Genomic DNA, 19,210 nt, shown 5'->3' with positions numbered 1-19,210 from the left:
TTGAACTTCAGCACAAAGGCTGTGGCTACACTAGCCCCCACCTTTCGAAAGAGGGGAAGAAAGAGCTTTTGAAGTCCGGGGTCCTTTCGAAAGGCCCCTGTCTACAGGAGCGGTGTAGGTTTCGAAAGTGGCACTTTTGAAATGCGCACGGCTACCATTATGCTAATGAGGCACTGCATCTTCATGGCAGCGCCTCATTAGCATCTACTGAAGTGGCTCATTAGTATCCCCCTTTCGAAAGGCCGGGGCTAGGTATTTTTAAAATGTAAACTTAACTTTGACTTATCCAGGCTTTTAAATATTAGTGAGTTGTTTGGTGGAGGGGAAATCATTTTCCTTTTTTAAAATCCCCAATTATTGAGCAATATTTACAATTTAATACAAGCTTTAACCAAGCTTTTGCCTGGAAATATAAATATATGCAATATTCATTAACTCAAACACTCTAAATGAGAATCAGACTACATTAATATGACAAATACATTTTAAACACATAGAACGTGCAAGAATGGAGTGTATTTCAGGATTCATTGAAGATCTTTTTATGTATGAAAACAGGAATGATAGTCTACCAATATCTAACAGCACATTAAATCCTTCTGGGAGTTCATGTACAGAAAAGGATATCCACAGAGTCAGCCAAAATTGTTTGAGTGTCAAATGAGGACATTCCATTGGAGAAGTTAAAACAACTTGGGAATATTTTTACTGTCTGAACATTGACTAGGCCTGGTGAGAGGAGAAGACAGGCATGAATATAAGTAAAAATTGAAGCTAACCTCTTTTTTTAATGTTGCAAACCTACTGATATTTTTCTGTGATAGATGCAATGATGTATCTTATAATATGCTTAGGCTTGAAAGAAGTGGAATGTTATCAGTAAATGTCAGTGAACATTGACTTCACTGTGCACACATGAACTGAAAAAAAAGTCCATTAATTTAAGTTTACAGGTGGACAAAGTAAGAAAATACTGCTTGAGAACGTCTTAGAATTTGATTTGAGGATATTTACTTTGTATATTATGACAGGTGATATTGACAATTTTAACTGTTACAAAGCTTCATCTAAATTTCTGCTGCCCTGAAATAATTATTGTATGAAAAATGCGTAGAACCAGATTGAACTATGAAAATTTAAATCCATTGTTTGAAAAAATTCCTAAAATAAATATGGATACAAAAAAATAAATAAAAAAATGAAACTCTGCCAAGCCAAAATGTAAGGAAATACTAATGCCCGTTCTGGGTCGGACCAGTGGTCCATCTTGCACAGTATCCTGTCTCTGACAGGGGCCAGATTCTTGAGAGAGAGAGAGAGGATAAAGACAATTATCGAGAGATCAATGTCCTGTCATTCAGTCCTGGCTTTTGGCAGTTAGTGGTTTAAGGATGCCTGGAACATGAGTTTGATTCCATGACTGTCTTGGCTAATAGGCATTGGTGGATTGTCTTCTGTGAACTTATCTATTTCCTTTTTGAATCCATTTATACTTTTGCATTCAAAACAGTTTGTGGGAATGAGTTGCACAGTTTACTGGTATGTTGTGTGAAAAAGTATTTCTTTGTGTTTGTTTAAAGCCTACTCTTTGATTTAAAAAGTGCATATTACTTTTATCAGCTGACAGTTACGGTGCTTTTTTGTATTAAAAAACAAACAGAAAAAAGAGTGAGAGAGAGAGAGAGAGGAGCTGGTACTCAGCTGGCTCCCCATCCCCTCCAGGGTTCCCCAGGGACCCTGCCACACAGCCAGGGATCCCACGACTGGGACTGCCGAGATGCTGGTACTCAAAAATGGCAACTACCAGCACAAAAAAAGCAAAAAAACACAAAAAAGGCTGTCCTCAGGGCGCAATATCCCCAGCTGATTCCCCAGGTCACCCGCTGCCTGTGGAACTTCCCCACAAGCAGCGACACGTGGGACCAGCTGGTGCTGGAGGACTGGGGAGACAACTGGTGGCTACAGAACTTCAGGATGACCAAGGGGACATTCCTGGAGCTGTGCCGCTGGCTCGCCCCAGTCCTCCAGCATCAGAACACCCGCATGAGGCCGGCGCTCCACCTACAGAAAAGGGTGGCCATCGCCCTATGGAAGCTGGCTGCCCCGGACAGTTACTGATCCATGAGCCACCAGTTCGGGGTGGGCAAGGCCACCATCAGGGCCATCCTCATCTAGGTAAGCTATGGCCGGGTCACACCCACACTGCATGCGGGGAGCAGGGGGTGGGGGCGCCACAGCAAGGGGCCTTATCAGGGAATGGTGGCCCGCCGGGGACGGGGTGGGGCATCCCCTGCCAGGGACAGGGTGGGGATTGGTGAGGCATCCCTCGCCAGGGACAGGGGTGGAGAGTGGTGGTGGGTGGGTGTGTAGGATACAGCCCAGCCACACTCATGAGCGTGCCCCCTCATCACCCCGCAGGTCGTCCGTGCCATCAACAAGGTGATGGCAGTTGATCTGCATTGGGGACCTGGATGACGCCATGCAGGCCTTCCAGGAGCTGGGCCTTCCCCACTGCTTTGGGGTTCTGGGCGGACGGGGGATGGTGGGGTTGGGGGTAGGAGAGGCGGCTGCGGGAATGGGGGTGGCGATGGGGCGGCGGTCAGGGCCGGGCAGGTTAGCTGCCACCCAGTCCCAGGCCTGCCATTCCATCTCCAGCCACTCCTGCAGCACACTGGAAAGGTACCACACTGCTGCAGTGTGGGCAGCCTCCCCTGTGTCTTCCTCCCCACCCACATGGTGCTGGCGGACGGCTCGACGGTGGGCCCGCACAGGGACAATGCGGGGTCCGGGTAGCTCCCCTTTGCCCTCGGTGGTGGGGCTGGTCCGGCCGCTGGCTACAGGAGCTGTGGAGACAAAAGAGGAGAGTGGGGTGGGGGCATGAGTCCCAAGCACTGAACCTTGTCCCCTCTCCCCATTGGATTCCCTGTGATGCCCATGTCCCGGGGTTCCCTGAGTGGGTGCCAAGGGCACGGGTTGCCCCAGACTACCCCAACGCCCCGGTCCCTCCACAGCCACTGGTCTGTGTTGCTGTCCCTCCCACATGGTGCTGAGTGCCGTGAGTCGGCCCCCATCTGGGCCTGGGGAACACAGCTGTCTGGAGTCCTTAGGCCCCGGGGTGATGGGCACGTGGCGGGGCTGCAACAGCCATGGGCGAGACCGGATGCCTCCTCCTCAGTCCCAGTCTGGTTGGTATGCGGGCCACCTACCTGTGGGTCCCTCCAGTAAGTCAGGCAAGGTATGGATGGATGGGGCCCAGCTGGACAGCCTGGATGGGATGTCGATGACGAGGGCTCCCTCACTTGAGTCCTCGTCATTTCTGGTGGTGTCCAGCCTCCATGGGCACCTGGTGCCAGGTGCAGGTCCAGGATGGTCCTTCTCTGTCCCCATCTCAGGCTCCTGCTCCAATGCCAGGACTGTTGTGTCCAGCAGCGCAGCTGCGGGTCCTGCCTCCTTGGGCCCAAGGAGGGAGTCCAGGCCTTTATAGTAGGGGCAGCTGGTGGACGCTGCCTCTGACTGCCTGGCAGTGTCCTGGGCCCTGCAGTATCCCTGGCGCTGCTCCTTCACCTTAGACCTCACCTGGTCCAGGGTCTGGGTGGGGTGGCCCCAGCTGGTGGAACCCGTGGTGAGGCACTGCAATGCTGCTGCGTTCCTGCGCCGGACCCCCATCTGGTGCAGGACATCTTCATCTGCCCAGAAGGCAAGGAGGTCCCGCACCTCAGCGTCGGTCCAGGAGGAGCCCAATGCCTGGGGGGCTGGATCCCCTTCTGGGAGGGCTCCCTGGTGTTTTGGGGGGCCCCTGGAGTGGATGGGTGTCGGGGCGCTGGCCATGGTGGCGAGGAGGGCTCAGGGCTGGTTGAAGCATCGTGACGGGGAGCAGGCTGTGCAGCAGCATGGGCTTCCTGCTGCCTGCACACTCTCAGCTTCCTGCCTGAGGGCTTCTGGGACCCTGCATGCTGAAATGCGACTGGACACTGGAGCCATAGAGCTCTGCTTGTGCTGGGAGCGACGTCGCCGCCTGCCCACTGATTGCAGCCATGGAGGACTCAGTCTTTCGAAAGAGCGGGCTGCAGAGCGTCTGCACACGTGCTCTTCCGAAATAATCTTTCGAAGGAGGGCGCTCTTCCCATCCCGGGATGGGAGGACCGACTTCGAAAGAACAGGGGAATTCTTTCTAAGTTAATTTTGAAAGAGCGCCATGTGTGTAGACGCTCTGCATGTTCTTTCGAAAGAACTCACTCTTTCAATCTGGATTTTGAATATGCTTGCTAGTGTAGACACAGCCATAGATAGGTATAGATATAGATATAAATGACCTCTGACCTTTTTGACCTTGCTACAGTGAGAAGACCATTCAACTTAGGGAAAGGAATTGGTTTTCCTTTAACTTTTTAATAGATTTAACATTTTTCTCTTTCGCAGTTATATTTAGATTGTGAAAAACAGAAGCTCAGGTAAAATGGGTTTAGATAAAGGGGTGAGTAGATTGTGGTATGATCAGAGCTGACTAACAAGCAAGGTTCTTTCTGTGCTTCCAAACAGATGATTGATTATTACATAGTGTTGTTAGTTTATATTCATGTCCAGTCTGAAAGGGATCCCCAGCCAGAAGCCACACATTCTTTCCAGTCCCCAAGCATCTGTGCTTAATAACCTGTTCATATTGGGAAATCACTGACACTGTGTGCAGGAGGCACCATACAGCTAGAGGACAGAGAGAAAGTTAATTATTTAAATTGCAGCAGTGCTTGTAGGCCCCATTATATTTAGGAAGTGCATAAGTACATATCAAGAGACAGTCCCCATCCCAAAGAGATTACAATCTAAATGGATGAGACTGATAAAAACAAATATTATTATCCCTACCTCCCAGATGGGGAATGAGTTGCAGAGAGTTAGGTGATTTGCCCAAGGTTGCAGAGGAAATCAGCAGCAGAGACTGGAAAAGAAGTCAGGTGTCCTAAAGCCCAGGCCGCTGCCTTAATCAAAAGAATATCTTTTTCCCCCCACTATGTGAAGAGACTTCAGCTCTATTACTGTTGTCAGGGATCTACCTCTCAGATCTTTCAGTCTTGACCTAACCAACCCCATTCTTTTCTCTTTGTTAGGTCACAGATTATTACAAAACAAAACAAAAAAAAAAGTATGTAAACCTGTCATTCTTCCCAATCCCTGCCCCTTGTTATTTTTTACCGGCGGGTGGGGGTGGCTCTAGACCTGTAATTGTATGTCATTAATTGATTCTCTCCTGAAATATCAAGATGCGATGGGCCAAATCCAATATTTGTGAGCACAGGGAGTGCCTCAGTTGAATCTAGGGATTAATCTGATCCTTCAGCAGTAGCCTATTGCACCAGAAGAGTACAAAGGGCAGCGGGAACCCCACATTGTACTTTGTCTTGACAGTTCAATACAATGCATAAGTGAGTAATTAGTCAGACAGTGGTTTGATGCATGCTGGGTATTTTGACAATCTGGAGTGCACTATATTGTGGGCCGCATAAAAAGTACAAATATATTGCCTGCAGTAGTTAAATTTACCACAATATTTGTGTGCTGCTTCTACTCTAAGCATAGGAAATGCCATGGTAAAGTCAAATAATTGTTTATATTATGTACTAGTTATATTGTAAATATTTTGACCTTTCAGTACAAATTATCTAAATAATTATGCATGTTTTCCTTCACAGTTTTCATGAACGCAGCAATACCAATTGCAGCTGTACTTACAGTAAGTATGAACTTTTCTGAATAGCAATGCTTAGAATCCAAGTCTACCTGATTTTCTTAAAGTGAAGGCTGGCAGATTCCAAACCAAGATATGTGGAATTTGACACCAGAAACACCTGATTTCAATTAATTTTGCTAATTTAAAAAGAAGATCCTAAGAGGGTTATTAAATATTACTAGCCAAATTGCTAAAGGGCTTAGCTGTAAACATGATGTATCATTCTTTTTAGCTAGCTTTTTGACACTGTCCCACATTACATCTTCAAAAGCAAACTAGGGAAATTTGGTCAGAATGAAACTACCATAAAATGGGTGTAAAACTAGTTAGAATACCATACTGAAAGAACAGTTTTCATATCTGGCTGCTAAACTGCGGGGGTGAGACAGATTTTTCAGGGTCAAAAGGGGATCAGTCCTGGGTCTGGTACTTCCAATATTTTCCTTAATGATTTGGATAATGGTGAGAAGAACATGCTTATAAAATTTGTTTGTGACCCAAAGCTGGGAAGGGCTGCAGGCATTTTGGAAGACATGATTAGAATTCAAAAGAAACTTGACAGGTGGCAGAATTGGTCTGAAAGTGACAAATTCAGTAGAGAAATGCAAAGTCCTACACTTGGGAATTAAAAATCAGCTGTATAAATACAAAATGGAAATGACTGACTCGGTGGTAATACTGCTGAAAAAGATCTGGGATCTAATGAATCACAAACTGAATAATTTTGAGGAAGTGGCAAGCAACCTGCAGCCCATCAGGATTCTGTGTGTGGCCCACAAGACATTTTATTTACCGTTGCCCATGCATAGCATCACCGGATTTCACTGGTGTCCATCCATATCATGTTTTTGGGTACCGGTATTATTAAAGTGATATGTATGTAAAGCAAGAGCATATAAAGTGACATGTGCTGATTGCACACAACATTGACTGTTACCTCTGCATTTAATCCAAGTGCTACAAACTACTACAGTAAAATCAGTACACCCTGCAAATCAAAGAACACCAGCACACTTAGCAAAACTTTGCTATCGCAGGAGATCATCTCGGTTACAACATTCTTGTGGCCCATTGAGATGAAGAATGGTATTCATGTGTCCCACTCACTAGCTTGGGTTGCCCAGCACTGTTCTGGGGTGCATTAACAAGAGTGTTGTGTGTAAGATTTGGGAGGCAATTATTCTGCTTTTCTTGGCACTTGTGAGACCTTGGCTGGATTACTGTATCCAGTTTTAGGTGCTATGCTTTAGAAAGGTGGGGACAAATTGGAGAGGGTCTAGAGGAAATCAACAGAAACGAGAAACAGTTTGGATAACCTGACCAGTGAGGGAAGATTACAGAAAATTGGGCATGTTGTAGTTTTGAAAAAAGGCGACTGAGGGAGGGAGTTGATACATTTTAATATACATTGAGGGGTATTATAAAGAGAAATGGTAATCCCTTGTTTTCTGTGGCCACTGATGTTGAGATCACAAGTAATGGGCTTAATCTTCAGCAAGGAAGATTTAAGTTAGATATTAGGAAAATCTTATAACTATAAGGATAGTTAAGCTCAGGAACAGGCTTCCAAGAAAGGTAATAGAATCTCCATCATTGGAGGTTTTAAAAACAGGTTAGGTGAACTGTCAGCAGTGACAACTATCAGAGCGGTCGCCATGTGACCCCACTCTTTAAGTGCCCCTCTGAAACCACCCCCCCACACTCATGCATCTGATGAAGCGGGTCTTTGCCCATGAAAGCTTATGCTCCAAATATCTGTTAGTCTATAAGGTGCCACAGGACTTCTTGTTCTGTCGGGGTGGTGTCAGTATACTTATTCCTACCTCACCACAAGGGACTGAATTAGATGACCACTAAAGGTCTTCACTAGCCCTATATTTCTATTGTTCTGTGATGGCCCAGCCCTGTTCACATGGAAATCAAGCCTTTGGACTCAACAGTAACTGAATGATATAGAACAAAATCCTTATTCTCCCCAGACTTGCCACAAATCTGGGACAGTGCACTGATCCTTTTCTTAACCTTTCCATTAATGGCAAAAGCCCTAGTGCAATTCCAATGGAGGTGGTCATAGTGGGAGCATGATTGTAGACAATACCACAGGCATTTTTGTCATTGTATTCTCTAGCCTGCTCTGAACAAACCTGACACCATTACAGTACCTGAGCCTGGGTACTGGAACTTTTCCCTTACAGCACCCCTTACAATTTAACATAGCCCTGGAGCTTGTCTCCTCCCCACACATACTAGCCTGTGGAGCTGGCCAGGTGCCCTAGGGAGCAGGCTGCACCATTTAAAGGGATACAACAGTGTTCCTGTCCCCGTTGCTCACTGCAGAAGTGTGGGATGGATACTACCTCTTGGACGCAATCCCTCCTGATCTGTTGTTATGGTGGTGTGGATCCATTCTAACCCCTCTGTGTACCAGTATTTAAATGCTACTCTGGCTCTTAGCATGTGCTTGTTTCTTTTTGCTCATCACTAAGCAAAACTATGCTTCTTGCTAGTAGATGAAAAGAATTGCAACAGGAAACCAAAAGTTGAGACCATAAAAATCTTCTTATACAATTGATGTATAGCAAATAGTAACAAATATATAATGACTGCCAAGAGGAACCTTGGAAGGAAATAGTGAGAGAGGCAGGCACCAACCAGCGCTGAGCCCACAGTTATTGATGATGATGATGATGATGATGAAGAGGAACCTGATAGGTTGGTTGCAGGATGTTTCCCAGTTAAATCAATAAACTGCCCATTACAAGACTGAGCCTACAGTGCAATGTGAAACGTTTTCTCTGTTCGCTTCTTTTATGACTGTTATCATTGTGTCTTTGTAGACATTTGTGGTCCATGCCCACCTGACTGGAAATGCAGACTTCTCCCCATCAGTGGCCTTTGCCTCACTCTCCCTCTTTCATATTCTTATCACCCCATTGTTCCTGCTCTCCAGTGTACTCAGATCTACTGTCAAAGCTTTGGTCAGGTAAGAGTTATTGGATGAAACCACTTCCCATTTGAGAGTCATTATTGTCCAGTTCCCCAGTGTGAAATTCAAAAATAATGCCATGGTGATTTTTCACAATTATTGGGAAATTGTTTTCCAGTCTTTTACCATAAATGCTTTTCTATATTCTGCAAAGCAGGTAACAATCTTAGAATGAGGTGGAATGGTGTTAACTAACCTGACACTGCAGCCATTTACTCAAGCAGATAATTTGGTCTCTTCTGGTTTGAGCTGATAGTGAACACAATGCATACGGATTTACCTGTTAATAAATTAGTGTATGGCCCATGGTATAGATTTTTTTTGTGTGTAAAATGAACAGTGCTGTGCTGGCGACATTGTATTCTGTGCTATTTGTGTGTGTGTGTGCACGCGCACGCACACACACGCATATATAGAAACAGGAGATATGCAATAAAATCTTATTTAAGGTTTATCTTTTTTCAATCGACTATATATTCCCCTCCCATGTAGAAATAGGTGGAAGGGAACAAAATGATCAGAAGAGCACGTGAAAATCAATGTGTATAACTTGGGCTGTATTCTTTTACCCTGATTTTGGCTCTCAATCTAGGGAGAATTAGATTTTAACTGGGAAAGCTCTATGGTAAGTGTTTAAATAAAAATTCTGAAGCTGACAGGGAAAAATTTGAGTCAATAAACTCTGAGTCTGGACCAAATGAATTTCCTTCTCATAATGAATGTGCTTAATGAATGTCAAAGTTCAAGTTCCCCTGAGTCAATGGCTCATCAAACTAATTCAATTAAGACACATTAATTTCATAGCCAGCTGTGTGCAAGAGAGTGTTGTGGCAAACAACAGGAATAGTAGAATTAACACTTTAATCTGTAACAGGCCAAATTTCCATTTTTCTGATCAAGAACTGCAGGGTTGAATTAAATAATTCCAAGCACTTATCCTCCACAAAATGCTTTATAAAAGTCAATGAATGCTTTCTATTCTTTGGGACATCATGTATAGTTCTCGTAAGGCCTTATCAAAATTCTGAGTCAGATCCTGTCTCATGCGTAACCCTATTTGTGCTATACTAGTAAAGCAAAGGGGATTCAAAGAGAGAGCTGAGGATTCCTCCACTGTGGCAAAAGTATCTAGCAATGTAAAGCCAATGTACCCCCCCGCCATGCGCTTTCTAAGTGACAGGGCAGTAGCTGGAATGGAGGGCTCTCCAGCGATATCGAGCTGATGTAGCAGTCCAAAGGGACCTACTACAAGTTGGCAATCTGGGTTTGTGGCCTGCACGGAATCTGTCTCAGGACCATGTTGATTCCAATGTCCCTTTCAGGACCCCTCCCTGTCACTGTATCAAGCACTTATTTGGGCACAGCTAATGACTCCTTTATAGAATTTTTCAGTTTGTAAGCAGTTAGTGGCATGGTTGCTTAGGGATTTGGTTTCTTTTCATACACAAATAGTTCAAGGAGTAGGCATAGAATTGACCAGCAGACCTTCTAGTCTGACTCCTGTCTATCACAGGCCACTGACATCTGTGCAACTAAATTTAACACAACTGAAATTAGACCAAAGAGTGAAAGCCTTCAGGATGCTCCATATTATGTGTTACATGCAGAGAATAGATGGAATTCAGGTTTACCAGTGCCTGAGACCTCTGTCTACAATGACAGGAAATTGATTAAGTAAGCTTAAGACACAGATATCCTGCTGCTGTCTTCTCCAAGGGCTCCTCTGTCCAGAATGGCACATGCTGGCACAGTTTGTACCTCACTATGGTAATGAGGCACAGTTGTTGTATCTCCCCACATTTGCTCGCATTCAGCAAAGAGAGAAAAAATTAAATGTGTTATTTTAGTCCTCCTTTATTAAATTGGAACCTCTAGCATCTCCTTGTTTTGGTTGCTGCTATTTGAATTTGTTCCCTGTTCTCTCAGTCTTTTTGCTACTGAGTTGTTTAGGATTTGAACCAGTTGATTTTCCTGTTGTCTCAGCAGTGCATATGGATGGGCATAGCAAAACATATGTACACAGGGGAATCATCATCATGATCTATGAGAAGATATTTAGCCTCCTAACAAACTACGGTATTAAACATTCAGGGAGAGTTTTATTTGTTCTTCATAAATGCTAGTCTTCAGAATTCTTTTTGCAATTTTATTTGTTAGGTAGATCTGCCTCTGTAAACACGCTGGGACAGATTCATCCTTAGTGCCACAGTGGGCTAAACTGGTCACTGAAGTTCACATAATAAATGGATTTGGCCCATTGAGAAGCCTGTTCTACTTCCAAGGTCCTAATTCTTGTCAGTTTATTAGGGACTAATTGTGTGTCACTTAATTAATTTAAGGGAGTTATTGTTTCTCTTCAGCATGTGGCTTCAAAAATGAGCTGTGATTACATTTAATCTCTATTGCAGTGCTTGAGCTAAAGAAATATTTTGTCCTAATTTCTCCTTCCCAGACTGTATGAGTAGAGAGAGGACCAGAGAAGTTTCAGAAGTAATTATTAAAAACTTGTTGATCATAATAGAAAACACTGCAGATTTTAAATTTTACTTTCAGAAATGTCCTTCGCTGCTTATTTTATAGAAAACAGATCTATAAACCACCCACTGAACAGAGCAATGGAACAAGGCAGTCAGTGTCCCCTAATGAACATTGCACTGATCAAAAAATGTGCATTCTGTATTCTAACTGGTCCCTTTCCTCTGCTTTCAGCGTGCAGAAACTGGGTGAATTTTTGTCAAGTGAAGAAATCGGTGAAGAGCAGGATAAATGTTCAGCACAAAGGAATGCAGATAACCACAGCAAATACCAGGTGGTTGTAAGTAGTAATGTTCAGTTTTACACTGTATGGGTGGACTGATTTACTCCCCTTGTAAATTCCTTACAGCTTGCTACAATAATATTGTCTGCTTCCTACTAATTAATGGCTGCAAATGCAAAAATCTGTCTTAATATCCCTTGTTTCCTACAGATCATAACATGAGCACTTTTAAGGCCCTCTTCTCATCCCATCACCATTCACTGTGTATTTCTGTCTTCCTGATCTTGCACAGCCCCTCAAAGTTGTTAACCGTAAGAGGCCTGCCAGAGAAGACTGGAACAATTACAGCTCTCACATGCGAAGATCTGTTAACATCACAGAAGGAGATGATTTTTGTGTAAAGGTGATATTAAGGTCACTCTTTCTAATAATGCTGTTACTAAATTTGACTAATAGTCATTCTTAAACTCCTACAGCATGGTTCCCATGTTCAAAAATTAATGGATAATCTAGATGCCTAATTCCATTCAGAGAAACCAAAAGCAACAAGTAATTTTTATCCCCACTGTTTCCTGAAGTTAAATGGACAGCAACAGTTTCTTTAAGTCAAGAACATATGGCTGAATTTATTTTCAATTGATTGTTTTTGAGTAGTTACACTATTCCTCAAATATTATGTCCTCCTTAAAACTCCTTCTGCATTTCTGCATTTCATGTGCTTTTGAGTAACTACCCTGACCTCAAAACAAAGCCTTGCAGTTTCCCCAGAAAAAAGGATGAGGCACTGTAAAATGATGTGTCTGAGTTTCTGTAGAACTGTCTGGCAGTAACAAATGTTGATGACTGTTAACAATGGTGGAGCGAGTTATTTAGGTTGCCTGCTACAGCATGCCCATTGCTGATGTAAAAAAATGAGTGATATCTGTGCCATAGTCTTTCCCAACTCTCACTCAGTAAGAGAAAAGACTAAGCCCAATATGTGCTAAAAAGTTGCTCCTGTGTCCCATGAAAAGTCTCTTTCCTGTCAAAGCCCTGAAGCACTACTCTCTAATAATTATTAAAATGTGTACAGAAAGAATCAGATAAATCCAAGTGAGGGGAAAAGTTACCTGAAAACTTGGCAGAGAATTGTACATAAGAAACACAAAAGAAAATAACATGAGTGACTATTGGCAGCAATACTTAATTTCTACTTCAGAAGACATATTGGGTGTGTCTACACTAGCCAGCTACTTCAAAGTAGCCAGCACAACGTCGAAATAGCACACGTCACGTCAACACGCGCCATGTGCTATTTCAACGTTGAAATTGACATTACGCAGTGAGACGTTGAAATCGCTATTCCCGTCTGAAGATGGCAATAGCACCCTACTTTGAAGTTCAATGTCGAAGTAGGGCGTGTGTAGACAATCTGCGTCCTGCTACTTCGAAATAGTGGGGTCCTCCATGGCGGCCATCAGCTGAGGGGTTGAGAGACGCTCTGTTCGGCCCCTGTGGGGCTCTGTGGTCACCCCATGCAGCAGCCCTTAGTCCAGGGCTTCTGACTGCTGCTGCTGCTGCTGCTGCTGCAGCTGGGGGGTCCATGCTGCGTGCACAGGGTCTGCAACCGATTATCGGCCTTATGGATCTCATGCTGTGCAGGGCAAGTGTGTCTGGGAGGGGTTCTTTAAGGGAGTGGCTTGGGGCTTTGCTGGCCCTTTATTTCAATGGGGTGCACTTGTGTGTGTGGACGCTCCACATTTCCTTCTGGGGCGGCTCCTTTCGATATTCCTTGTCACTACTTCGATGTGGAATGTCGACAGCACCAGCCCTGGAGGATATATAGACGATATGTGTTGAAGTAGCCTATTTCGATGTCCTTACTTCGAAACAGACTATTTCGATGTAGTGTGCTAGTGTAGACGTAGCCATTTTGCAGAAAATCTGTAAGTCTATTGTACTTGGGGCTTTGACTTCTGTGATGTATATAGGGAGGAATTCATGGGTCTGCAGAGAGTAGCCATGAGCCAGGGACCATTTAAGAAATTTATAGGCCTTGTGCTTTTTCTCTGTACAGGGATGAATGTACCCATATTTTCCATGCTGATATATTCCTGTCACATGAAGTGTGGTAAACCCACAAGATTAGCTTCAGAATTTGCTATAGAATCTATCACGTGAAGGCAGACATGTGCACCTAAAGAACTGGTTAAATTGTTTTAATTTTCAAAATGTCATCAGAAGCACAAAAAGCTTTTTACCATTTTCCAGCCAGCGCTCACATGTATATGGGTGCAGAGTATCATAAAAGTAATGGAGGCCTCTTTTTGCAAAGCAGGAGCTGAAAGCCTCAGCTTTACTTCTTTGAGCACAGGCAATCTGTGGTGCCATATCCAATTTAAGGATGACAACAGATATTTCTCTCATATGCTGAAAACAAACAGATGTGCCCTGAAGCTGTATTTTGTTTTCATTTTTCATTCTCAACGTATTGCCGTAGATCACAAATGGATTTTTCACCTGGACACCTGAAGGATCTCCAGCATTGTCCAACATTGATATCCGAATCCCTCAAGGTACAAAACTACCGCAGATGTACAGAATAGCATGTTCAACAATATCTGGTAACCACAACCTCAAATATGCTTCCCACTCTCTCAGGTCAGTTAACAATGATCGTAGGACAGGTGGGCTGTGGTAAGTCATCACTCTTGCTAGCAGCACTTGGGGAAATGCAGAAGATTTCTGGGAACGTATTCTGGAACAGGTAACTTCATTTAAAGATTTCATGTTTGTGCTGAATGACAATAAGTCAGAAAATTGCCAGATTCCACCCTCAGAGCACATGTTCACAGCTCTTGTGAATTCAGTGTGTGTTGCAGATATATGCCTAATGGGAGTATTTAATCCTAAAAGTCACCATGTCTCATCCGTGATCTAGCATCATAGGTGTTGCATAAATGACAAGGTGCTCGTGAAAACTTCACTGATGTACCTGGGCTGCATTGTGGGCCATACTGGGGAGCACAGTCTTGTCCACATGGCCTTCTCAAGGGAACACCAGAAGAAATTTTTCTTGTGCTCTGTCAAGGGCAGGTTGCAGTTCTGTTTGGATTTTATATGGGCAATGCAAAGAGAGAATGGCACCCCAAAACCTGAATAAGGGACAATCACGGGCTGTTCTTTCAAATATCAAGTCAAACTTCAATACTATATGTTATACTTCTGTAAGATTTGCAATAATATTCCACCCTCTCATTTCATTGTCAGATAAATGTGTGTAAATGTTTCTCATCTTGTGCATCTTGCAAGCAGAATAGATTTTTTTCAGTTTTATTGGCTGCAAAGCGTCATAAGACTCTTTATGGTACAATTGCTTACATGAAGTCTGTGGACCAGTGACAGAGATATCTAGCAAACATAAACACTTTTTCTTCCAGCTGACTGGGAATTAAGGAACAACCATGCAGTTATATTGCAAATCTCTGCACTGTGGCTAATAATGATTCTTAGCCAATCAATGAATAGGGATTTGCACACTGTGCTCTTTCAGTGAGTAACTGCAAATCAGACTCTCCACCCTTAGCGAATGAGAGTGCAAGATGTTTTCATAATTGACGGTACTACCTAGCTCAAAGTGCTTTGCAAAGGAGGGTAGCTATCATTATCTCCATTTTACAGGTGGGGAAAATGAGGCATCAGTAGGTGATATGAGTTGATCAGGGTCACCCAGCAGACTGTAGGCAGAGCGAAAAGCAGAAAGTATGCTCCAGACTCTTAGTCCAATGTGCTATTGTGCCACATGGCTTTGGAGAGAAACCAGAGTATAACTATAAGAAAGTTCAGGTATTAGCAGTGGTATAGCATCCTTACAGTCTGATTAGCTGAAATTTCTCCAGTTTGGTAAAACTGTAAATATTTTGTTTAAAAATAACATCACTAAGGCGTGTTGTTTTAACTGCTGATTTGCACTAAAGCAGACAAACTTATGCAAATCTGTCAGACTGTGTTTTTAAATAGCGCTGGCTTATTGGGGAAGAACACACTCAGCAACAGTGTAAAAGGTCATGTCTATCTGTCACATGTGTACACAGGAGCTTCCAACTGCAACAACCCCAGCACAGCTGCTACTGGCTACACCGGGGCGAGATTCTTTTCTGATCTTTCAGAAATACAGTCTGTAGTGTGTTCTGCAGGGATCCCAGTTGGAGTGTTGGCTTCAGTTATACGTAAACTGTGAACACATGTAGTACAGCGACTAGATGGGGGCTCCACTAATTTGTTAAGATTGCCCTAGTTTCTGCCCACGCGGATTCTAACGTTCAGAGGGGGTAGTCTGTCCTAGCTCAGCCATTAATATCTGCCACAAAGATTAGTATGGTCTTCGTTACAGTTCTTCTTGGCGGTCACTCAATAATGGGTAGGATGTCTTCATGTCACCCTCCTATTTCTGAGTCCATTGATGGCTAATCAGCCCAATTCTGGAGCCACAGTACAGGGCAGTTCTTGGCTCCAGTAACTCACCTTGCAAAATAACTCTTAATTCCATCTCCTCAGATTCTTTCCCTCAGGGACATGGCTGTAATGAAATTGGAAGGTATCGCCTTCATATATTTTAAAAAGAAAATGTATGATTACCATTGACTTCAAGGGGAGCTAGATGCCTAGGCACTTGGAAACTCCCAATAATCTCCTCTCTGCATCGTTAGTTGCTTAAATAGCTTCTCAAATTTGTCCCTAGATGCAAAGGTCACAGCTGTAATGCTTGGAATGTGTCACTCTTAGAACTGAAATGAGATCTAATTAAGGTGCCATAAATATGCAGAAAAGTGGGGACAGAGAGCAAAAGTAAGGGGAATAAAACAAAAGACAGGGAAGAAATCAAAAAGTGACTGAATTTGGGGGAATGCAGTACTAAGGCCATAAGATGGCCATACAGGGTCAGACCAATGGTCCATCTAGCCACATATCTTGTCTTCTGCCACTGGCCAGTGCCAGATGCTTCAGCGGGATGAATGAACAGAACAAGGCAGTTACCAAGTGATCCAGTCCCAGCTTCTGACAATCAGAAGTTTAGGGACACCAGAGCATGAGCTTACATCCTTGACTGTTGTGATAGCTGTCGATGGGCTTATGGGCGGCAGCAGGTGAACCAAGGACTTGTAAAGCCTCGCCCCTGGGAAGCCTGACCCTACTGCCTGAGGCTTCGCCCCTTGTGCCCAAGTTCCTCTCCCCACCCTCTAGCCCTGCAGTGCCCAGTGAACAGGCAGGCAGAGGGACCCCTAGCTTGAATCCAGGAGCAGCAGGCATCTAAACATGTTCCCCAGTGCTGTTGATGGGCAGGCAGCAAGGCCCCCAGTGCCAACCTCTGGGTGGTGCAAGCACCAGCTCCAGCTGCCTAGAGTCCTGGTCTGCTGGCTGGCTGCAGTAGCCACAGTCCAGGCAAGAACATCAGAGCCCTCCCAAAGGTAGAGAATTGGAGGCCCTAGTCTGAGTGAGAGGCAAAGGCAGGTAGTTTCCTGTCCCTGTCCCAGCCCCCCAACCCAGGACAGGTGGAGAGACCCAGGCTCCTGCCTGTGCACTTCTCCCAAGCTGAGTGTAGGAGGAGCCTTGGAGCTGCGTTCTGGCTATTATAAGGGTCAGACTGGCAGCTGTGGGAAGCCACAGGGAACCATCCACATGCCAAATATGTGGGGAAGGAAGGGGCTGAGACACCCTTTGCCCTATGCTCCCTTCCCCAAGTTCCCCACCTCTCCAGGGCAGGAGGAGACTCTGCAGCTCTTCACAGCTGCTGGTGCACAGCTCTTAAAGCAGTCAGGTTACAGCTCTGAGCCTGCCACAGTGGAGCGGTCATCATAGTTCCCCATAGTTGCCTAGTCTCTTCCGTGGAGCTCCATGCTGACCTGGCCAGGACAAGGGCCTTGGAGGGGGAGGAAAAGGGAAGCGGGAGGGAGCCACATGGGAAAAAGTAAAAGGGATTTGCCTGTCTACTTTCAAAAAGCGGGAGGGCTATGAGCTCTTGCCCTCTTTCCTCTGCCTCCTCCATTCCAGTGCCACCGGCCTAGGGCTTCAGCAGCTGAGCACGGCAGGAAGCAGGAGTGGGGTGGGGGGCATGCAGGCAATTTGGGTAGGCTTAGCCTTCCCTGCCTCTAATACCCACCATCCATGGCTGGGCCTATTCTCCCTGAACTCATCTGTTGTTTTTTGAGCCCAGTTACACTATTGGTGTTCACATATTCCAGGGGACAGAGAGGTAGCTGTGTTAGTCTGTGTCCTAACAAAACAAACCAGCAGTCATGTAGCACTTTAAAGACTAACAAAATAATTTATTAGGTGATGAGCTTTCATGGGACAGACCCACTTCTCTGAATGATCATTTTAAAATTATTTAAATTATCTAGTAACATTTATTAAATTCTTTTGTTAGTCTTTAAAGTGCTACAAGACTGTTTTTTGTTTTATATTCCCAGGGCGCAAGTTGCACTGAATAAGCTATGTGTAGTATGGAGTTGTTCCTTATGTTTAAAACAAACCTGATGCCTATTAATTTCATTGGGTGGCCCTTAGTTGTTGTGTTATGTGAAGAGGTAAATAATATTTCCCTTCCATTGTTCCACACCATTCATGATTTGATAGACCTCTGTCTTATCTCTTAATTGTCTGATTCCTAAACTGAACAGGTCTAATCTTTGCAATCTGCCCTCAAATATTTTGGAAGCTATGCCTAATCATTTTTGTTCTCCTTCCATGTACCTTTTTCAGTTCTGATATATATATATATATATATATATATATATATATATATATACATATACATACACATGCACACAATTTGTTCTCCTTCCATGTACCTTTTTCAGTTCTGATGTGTACACACACACAGATAATTGGAGCTGGAGAAACCAGAAGTTCATGTGGTATTCAGAATGTCGGCATTCTATTGATCTGTATTACAGGATTATGATATTTTCTGTCTAATTATGTGACCTATGCCTTTCTTAATGGTTCCTAATGTCCTGTCAGCTTTTTTTGACTGCCACTGCATATACAAAAGATGTTTTCAGAGAACATATGCTCAATAGTGTACAGAAACACAGAGCAGGGACCTGACTTAGCATTACTTATCCTAAATCTCCCACTCGATAGGATCAGGATACAGGTAATGCAGGAAGTCAGATACAGGCTCATCACAGTGTATTGCTGCACCATGTGTTAATTTTACAGAATATGATGATGCCATTCCAGCACTGCCTTGAATAGAGTGGTGCAAGCTGCTTGAGGAAGAGGTCAGCAGATGGGTGATACTGGCTGTGAGTTCCCCATCTGAGTCTGAAAGGGTCTGTACTGCCCATCACATGGAGAGATGCCATCCCTTCCTGTCCTGTACAGTGTAGAGAAGGACTTTGCAGGCTTTACGCACTTCCTGCTAGCCAGCTCCTTAGCCTGATATAGGGGAGTGAGGCTATGTCCTCTCCTCTCTGCCCCCATTTGGGGGTGATGTGTGCTGCAGAGATTGTCTCTGGTCCTTGTGTGTGCAAAGGATGGAGAAGACTTTCAATACATCAGCCCTTTCAGTGTTGTGATAAGGAATATATTGTTAAATAAAATTGCTTTGCATTGAGCTCCATGGGTTCAAGACTGGAAAAGTGTGGGGCTTATTTTAGATTGTGTATGAAATAAAATGTAATTTGATTGTGTGCAGGAAGAAATTTCTAGTAAAATAAGGCATAGAACAAATACAATAACACGCAGGCAAGCTCTA

The 19,210-nt window shown here is 44.1% G+C and overlaps 1 protein-coding gene across 12 annotated transcripts in view; it reads left to right on the top strand.

Annotated features, from left to right (window-relative positions):
• The window catches only part of ABCC8 (ATP binding cassette subfamily C member 8), a 125,920-nt gene that overhangs the window by 56,934 nt on the left and 49,776 nt on the right, over positions 1–19,210 (top strand). For 7 of the 12 annotated variants that reach the window (XR_012646026.1, XM_074997747.1, XM_074997751.1 and 4 more), the window contains 6 exons: positions 5,688–5,728; positions 8,563–8,708; positions 11,421–11,526; positions 11,762–11,872; positions 13,949–14,024; positions 14,110–14,215. Coding sequence is in view for 11 of the 12 variants with exons in the window: in XM_074997747.1 (XP_074853848.1) it covers positions 5,688–5,728; positions 8,563–8,708; positions 11,421–11,526; positions 11,762–11,872; positions 13,949–14,024; positions 14,110–14,215 (586 nt within the window). In the remaining variant the exon portion in view is untranslated. The remainder of the gene's footprint in view (positions 1–5,687; positions 5,729–8,562; positions 8,709–11,420; positions 11,527–11,761; positions 11,873–13,948; positions 14,025–14,109; positions 14,216–19,210) is intronic. The other 5 variants (XM_074997746.1, XM_074997744.1, XM_074997750.1 and 2 more) reach the window with 5 other exon arrangements.

Source organism: Carettochelys insculpta, chromosome 6 (genome assembly GCF_033958435.1).
Source record: "Carettochelys insculpta isolate YL-2023 chromosome 6, ASM3395843v1, whole genome shotgun sequence".
Lineage (NCBI taxonomy): Eukaryota > Metazoa > Chordata > Testudines > Carettochelyidae > Carettochelys > Carettochelys insculpta.
The sequence above is the reverse complement of the archived record's forward strand: the minus strand, read 5'-3'. Positions and strand labels throughout refer to the sequence as shown.